Here is a 13,241-nt window from a genome sequence, read left to right on the forward strand (position 1 = left end):
AGGGAATTATCATCTAAAAATATTCCAAATAATCAAACATTAGAGTTATTTAAAGAACTGATGAGCAAAGAAACAGCAAGACAAAGTCAACCTGACTTGGCTGCCCACAGTTACCACTGGAGCTAAACTTGATACCGCTGCCTAGCTATACTCCTTTAGTATTTTTATCCTCCTAATCTCTATTACCTCTCCACATACGCTTCAATTCCAGGGCAGTAATAAGGAAATAAGCATAACAAGGGAGGACTTGATCACATTAAGCACATCTTAGAATCCAGCCTATCTTGAAGATTGCAGATAAGCAACAAAGGTCTGATTTTTTTTTTTCCCCTGCTGCACCAAGAGGTATGCATGGAACCTGAGCCCCCAGCAGTAGAAGGGTGGAACCTTAAGTACTGGACTGCTAGGGAAGTCCCCAAAGGTTTGATCATTACTCAGTAACCCTAAACTTAAATGAATATTCATTTCTATACTTACTCCACAAACTATCTGTAAGAAATACTATAATGGTGGAAATAAATGTTCAGCCACGTATATTCTATGAATAAGGACATTTCCAAATCAAGCAAGAACCAGATAAAAGAATATGTACTTGGACGTTTGGTTAGGGAAAAAGTAACAATCAAAAGTCACTGGCTTGGGTCTTCCCTGCTGGTCCAGTGGCTAAGACTCCATGCTCCCAAACCAGGGGGCTAGGGTTGGATCCCTGATGAGGGAACAAGATCCCACATACCACAATAGAGATCGAAGATCCTGTCCGTGTGCTGCAACTAAGACTTGGCACAACAAAATTTAAGGAAAAAAGGTCATTGGCTCATCCCATGACCACTGTGCAGATGTTTACAGTCTCAAGCCTGGTCACTCTAGCTCTTGCACACCCAAAAGGAGATACAAGAAAAGACTTGTTTCGACTGGATTAAGACAGTCAAGCAACTGCTTTATGGGAAGCTGAAGCTAGTGGTGATCTGAATGTATGGCAGATTCCCAGTCATGAAAAAACCTCAAATCTACTTAGGCTCTATTCAGCAAAGCAAACTGGGAAAATTTTTCCTTTTGAAGGAGAGACCCTAGTACAGATCACTCTAAAGCCTCTGGCAACTTCTTCACTTTTGTGATTTAAAAGGAAGCAAAGAACTGCTCTTCACAACAAACTTTTTTTTAATATTCTGGTTCAACAGGATATGAATTCATTAGTGTGAATTTATCCTAGAGGAAAGTCAATAACCAGCCTAGCTTAAGAGTATTTTTTCTCAGCATACTAACACATATATATGGAATTTAGAAAGATGGTAACGATAACCCTATATGCAAAACAGAAAAAGAGACACAGAAGTACAGAACAGACTTTTGAACTCTGTGGGAGAAGGTGAGGGTGGGATGTTTCGAAAGAATAGCATGTATATTATCTATGGTGAAACAGATCACCAGCCCAGGTGGGATGCATGAGACAAGTGCTCGGGCCTGGTGCACTGGGAAGACCCAGAGGGATCGAGTAGAGAGGGAGGTGGGAGGGGGGATCGGGATGGGGAATACATGTAACTCCATGGCTGATTCATGTCAATGTATGACAAAACCCACTGAAATGTTGTGAAGTAATTAGCCTCCAACCAAAAAAAAACAAAATAAAAAAGAGTATTTTTTCTTCTTCCAAACAATGAAGGGATAATAGTAGTTAACATTTATAGAGCACTTACTCCATGCCAGCATTATTCTAAACCTGCTTATGTATTCATCCAGTAAATCTACACAATCCTACAAAACAAGTATAATAAATTCCCCATTTTACATCTGGGGAAACTGAAGCACCAGGAGATTTTTTTTTTTTTTTTTAAGGAACTTACTCAAGGTCAAACAACAAACAAATAGAGATTAGCAGTCTGGATCCAGAGTCTATGCTCTTTAAGTTTTTCTGCCTCATGATTATACAACTGTTTTTAACATTAAAACTGTGAAAGAATCACATAGAACCTCTCTCACCCAACCCTGGGAGATTTCTCTACCTACTTCCTTATTGGCTCATAACATAGGCTAATCAGAAAGGTTCAAATATACTAAATGGGAATTATATATATCTTATCTATATAAGCATACATTTCTCTCTTTCCCCCCAAAAAGGGGGGAAGTGGTACGAGGAGGGAATTAATTATTTAACTCACAAATTCTCTCATATCAAGTCCTATAGGCCTAAGGGAGAAACTGACAGCATGAGAAGTTCTTTCTCCTTTGCTCTCTTTAGGGGTTGAGCTTTTTTTCTTTTAGAAAGAAGCGTTGGCCTGCAACTCTCTATTAGTAACAAACAAAGCTTTTCAGGCATAAGCTTTCAATCTTAATTAAGATTTGCCCATATGTATTACACCTGGAACCAAAATATAAACTTTCTTATAGTATTAAATTAAAAGGGCCCTGCAGAAGTAGCTAGGGAGAAAAGTGCACCCAGTCTCTCACTTTGAGCCCTAAACTACTTATGAACAAATGCATGCTTATTTTAACTTGCAGAACTAAGTATCATCTTCTCCACTGCACCTGGAACTCTTATCTCTAGGCAAGAATCTTTGCCACTGTTACAACTGTACTACAAATTCAAAGCTTTACAGATATTGATTTTTTTGTTGTATTTTTCAGTAAAGTTCAAGAAATGGGAAAAGTTACTTTCCCTTCTATCCTTTATAAGGCTAAAACCATTTATAGAAAACCCTTCAGAAATTTATGCACACTCAGAAGTTGCTAAAAAGAATAAAACTGTATCAGTTCAGTTCAGTTGCTCAGTTGTGTCCTACTCTTTGCAACCCATGGACTGGAGCATGCCAGGCTTCCCTGTCCATCACCAACTCCTAGAGCTGGCTCAAACTCAAGTCCATCGAGTCAGTGATGACATCTAACCTTCTCATCCTCTGTCATCCCCTTTTCCTCCTGCCTTCAATCTTTCCCAGCATCAGGGTCTTTTCTAATGAGTCGGCTCTTTGCATTAGTTGGCCAAAGTACTGGAGCTTCAGGCTGTAATTAACTCCTGAGTTAAAAATGTTAAGTCACTGAAATATTTCTCCACTGTTTTCCCACCACACTTAGAAAAAAATCTAAACTCTAACGTGGTCTTTATAAAGATAACCCAGTGGAAGCCCACCCCACCTCTCTGATCTCATTCATCCCTTAATTTCTCTTTCACTGGCTTGCTGAGCTCCAGCCACACCGGCCCTGCTCCTTTAACACTCCAAGCTTGTTCTGTACCTCCTATTCTCTAGGCTACAAAGCTCTTCCAGATCATGAACAAACTGAATCCTCCTCACCCATCATGCAGATTTCATTCACCTCAAATACCACCTCTTCAGAGAGACATTTTCTTCATGGCTCCCCTCCCACCAAAATTATATCACATTTCCATGTAGCTGCCTTATCATTCTCTATTTGAGATCACAATACCCTACTGTGGGCTTTCCTGGTGGCTCAGCTGGTAAAGAATCCGCCTGCAATGTGGGAGACCTGGGTTCAATCCCTGGGTTGGGAAGATCCCCTGGAGAAGAGAAAGGTTACCCACTCCAGTATTCTGGCCTGGAGAATTCCATGGGCCGCATAGTCCATGGGGTAGCAAAGAGTGGGACACAACTGAGTGACTTTCACTTTACCCTATTTTATTTGTTCATTACATTTATCATTCTCTAAAATTATCTTGTTAATATGTTTAACGTATGTCTCCTCTAACAGAATATAAAGTTCCATGAAAACAAGTACTACATTTATCTTATTTACTATAATCTCTCATGGAACTAAAATGAATAAATACTATACTATTAAATGTGCAGGCTCATATAAAGACTTTGATATTTTATAACCATTCTAACACATTATATTGCTCTCTTAGGCTTCTTCTGCTGTTTTTACCCATTAGCACCTACTGTGAGAGAATTAAGCAGCAAGAAATACAAATAAACATGTAGACTTTATAATATATAAACAATTCAGAAAATGAACTAAGGTTTCAGAATTAATAGCATGTCTTTCAAATTGTACACTGATCCTACTTATCAGTAAACAATAGTATTGTAAGTAAATTGCTAATTATGTTTAAAAAGAAACTATCAGATGAAATTTAGCATTTATGAGTAATATACTTTTATGCATATCATGAAATACAGATTAAAATATTGAATATAATTTAGAAGTAAAACAAACTTCATTTTAGTATTTAACATAGCTTACATATCATCTTCTACTTAAAATTTAATTTCATCTCCAAACAAAAAAAACATGTTTAAAAAAATTAAAGGAAAGTATGACAACTATAACTCATAAAATAGGCAATCTCAATAAACATACAGGTATTATTTTTTAAAAAAAGAATAAATGTAAATCCTGGAGTTAAAAAGTATTAACAATTTTAGAGTTGAAAAATATTAAGAACCAAAATTTGGGGAAATTCCCTGTATATCCAGCAGTTAGGACACAAAGTTTTCACTGCCAATCCAGCAGTTAGGACACAAAGTTTTCACTGCCAATCCCTGGTGGGGGAACTAAGATCCCAAAAGCCACTTGGTGCAGGTAGAAAAACACAGAAAGAACCAAAATTTTAAATTCACTAGCAGAGTTCAAGAGCGGATTGGAGATGACAGAAGAAACAACCAATGCACTTGAAACTATATCAATGTGTGTGAAAGTTGCTCAGTGGTGTCCGACTCTTTGCAACGCCATGGACTATAGCCTACCAGGCCCCTCTGTCCATAGGGATTCTCCAGGCAAGAATACTGGAGTGGGTGGCCATGCCCTCCTCCAGGGGATATTCCCAACCCAGGGATCAAACCCAGGCCTCCCACCTTGCAGGTGGACTCTTTACCATCTGAGCCACCAGGGAAGCCCACCAATTATGAAGAAGAGAAAATAATTTTTAAAAAGTTTAACAGATCCTCAGAAATATAAGAATACCATGAAGCATGGCAACATACATGTAATGAGAGTCCTAGAAAAAAGGGAGAATAGAAAAAACATGTGAAGAAATTATAGATAAAACTTACCAAATGGTTTAAAAATGTTAACCACTACATTTAAGTTTACTGAATCCAAAGGAGGATTACACAAAGAGATCCACACCCAGACATATCACTGTAAAACTGTTGACTAAGGAAAGAAAATCTTGAAAGCACAAAAAGAAAAACTACTCATCAGAAACAATACAGACCAGAAAGTAGAAGATGACATATTTAAGATGCTAAAAGAAAAAAAAAAATGCAGCAAAGAATTCTATATCCAGCCAAAGTACTCTTCAAATATAAAGGCAAAATAAAAACAAGCCCAAGAAACAAAGACTGAGATAATTCATTAGTAACAAACTTTCCTTACAAGAAATCCAAAAGGAAGTTCATGAGACTGAAAGGAAATAATCAGCCCATAAATCAATATATAAAAAGAAATAAAGAATACATAAACTGTAAATATGTGATAAATATTTTATTTTATTTTTTAATAAATATTTTTAAAACTGTTTAAATGTTTTCTTCTCTTAACTATCTTTAAAAACATACAATTACATTAAAATATTGTAAAATTGTATTGTTGGGCTCCTAAAACATAAAAATTTCATATGTATGACAATCTTGACAGGACAGGGGAAAAAATAGAGCAAAGTTTTTATATTTTGCTATAATTAAATCAGTCAATTCTGAAGCAAACTGATAAATTAAGATACATACTCTAATCCCTAAAGCAACTTAAGAAAATAACTTTTAAAAATCCAGTTAAAAAACTAACAAAGGAATTAAAATGATAGCCTGGAAAATAACTATTAACTCCAGAATAGGCATTAGAGGCCAAAGAAAGAAATAGAAAAGAAATAAGACATATAGAAAATAACTAGCAGAACTGCATAAATCTTACTATCAATGATAACATTAAATGTGAACAGATTATGAATTCTCCAATCAAAAGGCAGAAGTGGTCACATTAATTTTTTAAAATAAGCATTTTAACTATATGCTGTCTATAAGATACACTTTAGATTCAAAACAAGTAAGTTAAAAAGAAAAAGATATGTAATGCAAACAGTAAAACATAAGCGAGTTGGAGTAGCCACACTAACACCAGAAAAAGTATTACTACAAAATGTATGTATGTGTATTATTATATCCATATATCATATCTAATACCAGTCCCAAAAATAGGAAGCAAAAATTGACAGAACTGAAAGGAAAAACAGACACTTCAATAATAATAGATTTTAATATCTCACTCTCAGTAATTAATAGAAAAGCTAGACAGAAAATCACAACAAAGAACCAACTTGACCTGATACCTATGAAATATTCCACCCAACAACAGCAGAATACCTTTCTAGTGCACATAGAACATTCTTCAGAAAAGATTACCTGCTAGGTCATTAGGATGTTTCAATAAATGTAAAATGAGAAAAAATACAAAGTATGTTCTCTTACTACAGGGGAGTTAAACTAGAAATTAACAACAATGAAATTTAGGGAATCCCCAAATAACTGAAAATTAAATAATACATTTCTAAATAACCATGGGTCAAAGAAGAAATCACAAAGGAAATGAGAAAGTATGAATTAAAATTTTAAAAAGCAGAACATATAAAAACATATGGTCCCTAACAGTGTTTGGAAGAAAATGTGTAGTTTTATACGCCTATATCAGAAAAGAAGATCTCACATCAATAACCTAAGCTTCTACCTTAAGAAACTAGAAAAAGAAAAGTAAACTAAATATTAAGCAAACAGAAGGGATGAAATTACAAAGATTAAAATGGAAATCAGTGAAGCAGAAAACAGAAGAACTTTTTCTTTGAAAATGAAACTGACAAATCTTTTCCTAAAATGACTAAGTAAAAAAAGAAGAAACATGCTACCAAAATTAGAAATGAAACAAAGACATCACTACCTATGCTTGCAAAATTAAAAGCACATATAGGACTATTACAAAGAGAATGCCAAAAATATTAAATAGCTTAGATGAAATAGACACATCCCTAGAAACACAATTACCAAAACTAGTAACACAAAACTTAGCAAAAAAAGTCTGAATAGGTCCAGTGAAGAAACTGAATTAGTAGTTTAAGAATTTTCCAAAAAGGAAAATCTAGGCCCAGGATATTTCATTGATGAATTCTATGAATATATTTAAGGAGGTAATACCACCAATCCTTCACAAACTCAAAGGAAACAGAAGAGGGAACAATTCTCAATTTATTCTGGGATAAAAACATTACAAAATCCAAACAGTCACAAGAAAACTTCAGACCAGTATCTTCCATAAGAACAGACACAAAAACATTCAAAACATTAGCAAACTAATAGTAAGCAGCAAACAGTAAGAATTATATACCATGATCAAGTGGGATTTACCCCAGAAATACAAGGCTGGTTTAATTGTTAAAAATCAGTTAATATAGAACTCTATATTAATGGAATAAAGGACAGAAACCACATGATCATCTCAGACATTAACGTGACCAACCGTTCTGTTTTGTCTGGGACTAAGAGTTTCCCAAGAAGCAGGAGTTCCAGTACTAAAACCAGGATCAGCCTGAGCAACTATTAACAGTTTGTCATGTTAAGAGAGACAGAAAATGCATTTGATAAACTTCAGTAAAATTTGATAAAAAAAAAAAACTCTGAATAAAATAGAATTTAAAAGGAACCCTCTACCAAATAAAGAAACCTGCTACACAATGTTTTGTCACAGTTAGCAACAGTGTGCTGTATTCTTAAAAAATTAAAGGATCCCCTGGTGGCTCAGTGTTCAAGAATCCATCTGCCAATGCAGAAGACACCCTGGGGTCCAGGAACACCAGATCCCTGGTCCAGGAAGATCCCACATGCTGCGGATCAACTAAGTCCACGGGCCACAACTACTGAGCCTGTGCTCTAGAGCCGAGGAACCAAAACCACTGAAGCCCATGCTTCCTACAGCTTGTGCCTCGGCAACGAGAGAGGCCACGGCAGTGGGAAGTAAGTCAGAGCACTGTAACGAGACAGTAGGCCCCACTTGCTTCAACTGGAGAAAAGTCCAAGCAAGAACAAAAATCCAGCATAGCCAAAAATAAATAAATAAATTAAATGTCTTTAAGTCAAGAGGGTAGATCTCATGTTAAGTGTTCTTACAATAATTTTTTTTAATTTAAGTAAAAGATTTGTACACTGAAGATTCTAAAACATCACTAAGAAAAATTAAAGATCAATAAATAAAAAGAAAATTTCATGTTCCTGTATTTAAAAAAATATTATAATAATTTATATTATAAGGCAGCAATTCATCCCAACCTGATCTACAGATTCAATGCATTCCCCATCAAAGTTCCAAAACATTTTTTTGCAGACAATGACAAGTCAATTTTTTTTTAACCTTACATGTAACCCAAAATAGCCACAATTTTAAAAAATAACAAAATTTAAGGATTTACACTACTTGGTTTCATAAATTACCATAAAGCACAGCAATGGAGACAGAGCGGTACTAGCACAGGACAGACATACAGATAATGAAACAGAACTGCAAGTCTGGAATTAAATCTTTACATTTACAAGCAATGGGGAAATGATGATCTTTTCAATGAATGGTGTTAAGACAACCCGTTATGTGAGTGCTAAGTCGCTTCATGTCCAACTCTTTGTGACCCTATGGGCCATTGCCCGCCAGCTTCCTCTGGTCCATGCGATTCTCCAGGCAAGAATACTGGAGTGGGTTGCCATTTCCTTCTTCAGGGGATCTTCCCATATACAGCAGGTGAATTTAGGCCCTTATTTTGCACCATACTTAAAAATTAACTCAAAATATATCATAAATCTAAGAGCAAAATCTATAAAATATCTAGAAGAAAACAAAAAAGAAGTCCTTAAGCTCTTGGATGAGGTAGAATTCTTGAAACAAAAAAGTATGATCTATAAAAGAAAAATCGGGAAATTAAGCTCCACCAAAATTAAAACTTTGGTGCTTCAAAAGACTCCAATTAAAAGAGAGAGAGAGAAAAGCCACAGACTGGGAGAAAATATTTGTAAAATCATGTATCTAAGAAAGGACTTGCATCCAGAATGTATTATAAAAACTCTTTCACGTCAGTAATAATTCAACAACGGGCAAAAGATCTGAATGGCTTTTTCCACCTAAATGTATATATGAATACCATATGAAAAAATGCTTAATATTTAACACTTTGCATTTTTAGGAAAACTGCTATTTAAAATCACAAAGAGTTAAACATTTCATAGTACAATGACTGTAACAAAAAGGACAATAACAAGTGTTGGCAAAGGTATGAACAAATTGTAACTCTTATACACTGCTGATAGGAATATAAAATGTGGCCACTTTCAAAAACAGTTTGGCAATTTCTCAAAAAGTTAGATGACCCAGAAATTCTATTCCTAGGCATCTATCCAAGAGAATGAAACCATATGTCCACACTAAAGACTTAAACTTTCAAGCTTCATTATTTGCAACAGTCAAAAGCTGGAAACAATCCAAATGCCCATCAACTGGTCAACAGATAAACAAAACATGGTATATCCATACATCAAAATACTATTCAGCAATAAAAAGGAACAAAATATTGATGCATGTTACAATATGGATGAATCCTCAAAACATTAATGTTAAGAAGCCAGATGATAAAGATTCCATATTCTATGTTTCCATTTACATGAAATATCCAGAAAAAAAAATCTATAGAAACAAAATACAGACCAGTAGTTGACTGGGGCCAAGAGTGAGAATAAGGGTTAACTGCAAAAAGACTAGAAAGAATTTTTATAAGTGATAAAATTTCTAAAATTGGCTTGTGGTGATAATTTAACAACTCAATATATTTACTAACAAGTTATTAAATTTTGCATCCAGAATTTGGGGTATTAAATAACTCAAAAAACTAATTTTTTAAAAAAAACTGTATATACCCAGGAGAAATGAAAACATATCCACACAAAAACTTGTACAAAAATGTGCATAGCAGCATTGCTTGTAAGAGCTAAAAAGTAGAAACTCTAATGTTTATCAACTAATCAATGAATAAATAGTATGTGGTATATCCATCCATACCATGGAATATTACTCAGCAATAAAAATGAAATGAAATAATGACACATGCTACAACATGAATGAACTCTCAAAACATTATACTAAGTCAAACAAAGCAGTTATGAAAGATCACACATTGTAAGATTCCATTTATGTAATCTGTCCAGAATAGAGACAGAAGGTAATTAGTGCTTGCCTAAGGCTGAGGGTTTTGGAGGAAAATGGAGAGTAACAGTTGATGGGTATGAGGTTCCTTTTTGGGGATAATGAAAATGTTTTAAAACTGATTATGGTGATAGTTTCACAACTCTATGAATATATTAAAAACCACTGAACTGTACACTTTAAATTGGTGAATTGAATGGTAGGTTAATTATATCTCAATAAAGCTGTTATTATCATCAAGGACAATAAACCTTGGTGTACAATCTGTGAGCAGGTAAAGCCATCAACACTGATAAGGACCTACCACAGCCACAGATCCAATCTATCTACTTAGGATAGAAAAATCTCAAAGTTACAAATTCTTTCCAACCTACTGTGATTATTTTGTAAATGAGTATATATGTCTGAAATGAAAAGTAATCATTTATCAAAGCAATTAGTTCAGTCACTAAGTTTAAAAAAATACTGACATTAAATTGTCCAATTTCAAATGCCCAAGATATATGAATTTTCTATTTCATGTTTTTAGAAGCTATCTCAGTAATATTCATATAAACTCACTTTGTAAACTACTACATCATATTTAGACCTTATTCCTAAACACCTTTAAATGCAATCAGCTTCCAGCCTTATATAATGTCATTCTACCTTCTGAAGAAAAGAAGAAATTCTGAAACTCAAATATCCAATCCTATCTTTGTAAAGAAGACATTCTTCTGTGCATTCTGGCACTATTCTGTGACCACAGCACTAGACAAAGTGCATAATTTATCTCACGATACAGACTCACAGTTAAAAAGAAAGGCAAGTCTGATTACTAAACACCAGATTACTGTTCTATCATCACCGGATTAAAATTTAAACCACACAGTTGAAATAAATGTTGCTAAACACAAGATAGGGGGTGAAATTCACAGTTGTACAATCAAGTGTTCGCCTCTTACTTCTTTCATCAAGTACTATGAACTTAAAGGCTATTCTGCAGAAAAAGAGCCCAGGATGCTGGCACATGAGAAACATTAGTAACGATTCGATCTAGATTACTCTTGGGGTAATGGAATATTTTCTCTGTCCTCTACTGACATGCATTAAAATGCCCCAGTAGAGTAGAGAGGGGACTCGGCTGCCCAGCTCGGAAAGCTGCTCAGGCAGTCTGTTCCAGCCCTACCCAAGCCTTCCCCGTCCTCCTGCCGCGTCCCCCCCACCCTCCAACATCCAAGAACACGGTCCCTGAGGGCCAGCTTCACGAAGAGAGGCTCCATAAGGCGGTCACTGGACGCGCGTGTTACCGAGCCCGTTTTTGTTTTGTTTAAAAACCAGATTCCTGTCAGAGCCCAGCCTCCCCACTCCCGCGGGAACAGGGGGAAGTGGCAGCGGGGGGCCGGGGTGGAGAGAGAGAATAAAAGAATGACCGAGTACAACCTGCCGTGCCAGCTAGCCGCAGAGGGCAGGAAAGGTAAGAGGCGGCTAGGAGGCCCGACGGCGGAGGGAACTGCTCCCCAGCCGTCCACGCCACCCCACGCGGCCGCAGCCTCCCGGGTCCCGCCCCGGCGCCGGCCGCCGCCTCCCGCCTTACCCGGCCCTCCCAGGACGCGTTTCCTCTAGGGCCGGACCCCCGCCCTGGCCTCCTCGCGGGATAAGGCGGGTCAGTTCAGTCCGCTTCTCGGCAGAGGTGACTCGCGCGGCGATGTAAACACAGCCAGACCAGCTGCGCGCGGCCCATCCCCCGCGCCGGGGTCTGTAACCTCTTCCCTCAGCCCTGCTCCGCGCCCCGCGCTCCTCGCGGGCGGGCGCGCCGCGCGCCTTCCCCTTTCTCTAAGTCCAGCTCCCCGACCGTTGCCCCGGGGCACTCAGCCCCCTGTCCCAGCTCCCGGCCGGTGTCACCGCCACAGCCTCCGGAAAACCCTCCGCAAACCCCGGAGCAAACAACACAGGCGCCGGGCGGGGGCGCGGAGGGAGGCGGTGGCACCCGGGACGGCAAGCCTTTCTCGCCGCACCCTCCGCGCTCCCCCCCTCCCACCAGCCTCGGCGGCCCGCGCTCTTACCTGCTCTCCGCGTCGCCCGGGAAGACCGCCGCGTCGCTTTCCCTCCTGGCAGGGCCGCGGACTAGCCGCCGCCGCCGCCGCGGCGTCCGGAGGGAGCCGGGGCCTCCCCGGCTGCCCGAGCCGCTCCACTGGGAGAGGAGGAGACAAAACAGCGGCGCGCCGCCCCGCGCAGAGCCCCCCGCCCGCGCCACCCCACCGACCCCCCAACCGCCGAGGCGACGGCGGCGACACTGAGCGCGGCGCGGGGAGCAATGGTGGCCCCCGCCCTCCACCCCCCGCCTCGGCTCCTCCCCCTCGGCCTCCTGCCGCCGCCACCAGGACACTCGAGTCCGCCTCCCCCACCCCGCCCGCTCCGAGCGCTCCTCCCCTCCCCACGCGGCGGCGGCGGCGGGCGGAGGGGGGAGGCGGGGAGCGGCGGCACCGCCAGTCACCGCCGCGCCTGTCAAACCCCGGCCGGCTATTTATACCGCGCGGGGCCCCGCCGCCCTGGGCCCGCACCAGCCCGCCCAACGTGCTTCCGTGGCCGTCTCGAGTCTCGCCCGCCCTGTAGCCCCCCAACTTCTCCCAAGCCCGCCTTCTCAGGTAAAGACTCTCGCCACTCGTCCCGCTTCCTGCTCGGCGCCTTCGCCAGCCTGTTCCAGACTCCGACCCCGGCCCGGGACTGCTCCCAAACGCGGGCCGGCGCGTGGGGGGCAGCGGGGCCGCGCGTGCACCTGCAGCGGCCGCCGGCCCGGACCGCACTCATACGCCCTTGCCCCCTCTCTGAGGGCCCCCGCGGGCCCGGGCGGTCACCCCGTCCCCAAAGCTCTAGACTCCCGCCCTTCTCCTGCAGGGACGGCCCTGCCCTCGGGCAGCCTGACAGTCACTGAGGGCTGGAGGTTGTGGAAACTCCTAGCCCGGGTCTCCAGCATCTCCACTCCGAAGCCTGGACTAAGTGGAAGGCGGGGGCGCGGGCGGGCTGGAGCGCGCCGCCGGCCCCGCCCCCGGTGCCTCCCCGGCCGGTGACGCTCGTGGAGCCAC

The 13,241-nt window shown here is 40.4% G+C and overlaps 2 protein-coding genes across 5 annotated transcripts in view; one reads left to right on the plus strand and one right to left on the minus strand.

The window, feature by feature from the left end:
• ELF2 (E74 like ETS transcription factor 2) overlaps nt 1–12,377 on the minus strand; it is a 93,695-nt gene extending 81,318 nt beyond the window's left edge. For 3 of the 4 annotated variants that reach the window (XM_061142366.1, XM_061142364.1, XM_061142365.1), the window contains exon 1: nt 12,222–12,376. The gene's annotated coding sequence lies outside the window, so the exon portion shown is untranslated. Of the gene's footprint in view, nt 1–12,221 lie in introns of all 4 variants that reach the window. The other variant, XM_061142363.1, reaches the window with a different exon arrangement.
• Nucleotides 9,211–12,455, plus strand: LOC133055538 (uncharacterized). The gene is made up of 3 exons (XM_061140711.1): nt 9,211–9,250; nt 11,339–11,768; nt 11,876–12,455. The coding sequence occupies exons 1-3, from the start codon at nt 9,211–9,213 to the stop codon at nt 12,453–12,455; spliced, it is 1,050 nt and encodes a 349-aa protein (XP_060996694.1).
• The last annotated feature ends 786 nt before the right edge of the window (nt 12,456–13,241 follow it).

This window comes from Dama dama, chromosome 5 (genome assembly GCF_033118175.1).
Source record: "Dama dama isolate Ldn47 chromosome 5, ASM3311817v1, whole genome shotgun sequence".
Lineage (NCBI taxonomy): Eukaryota > Metazoa > Chordata > Mammalia > Artiodactyla > Cervidae > Dama > Dama dama.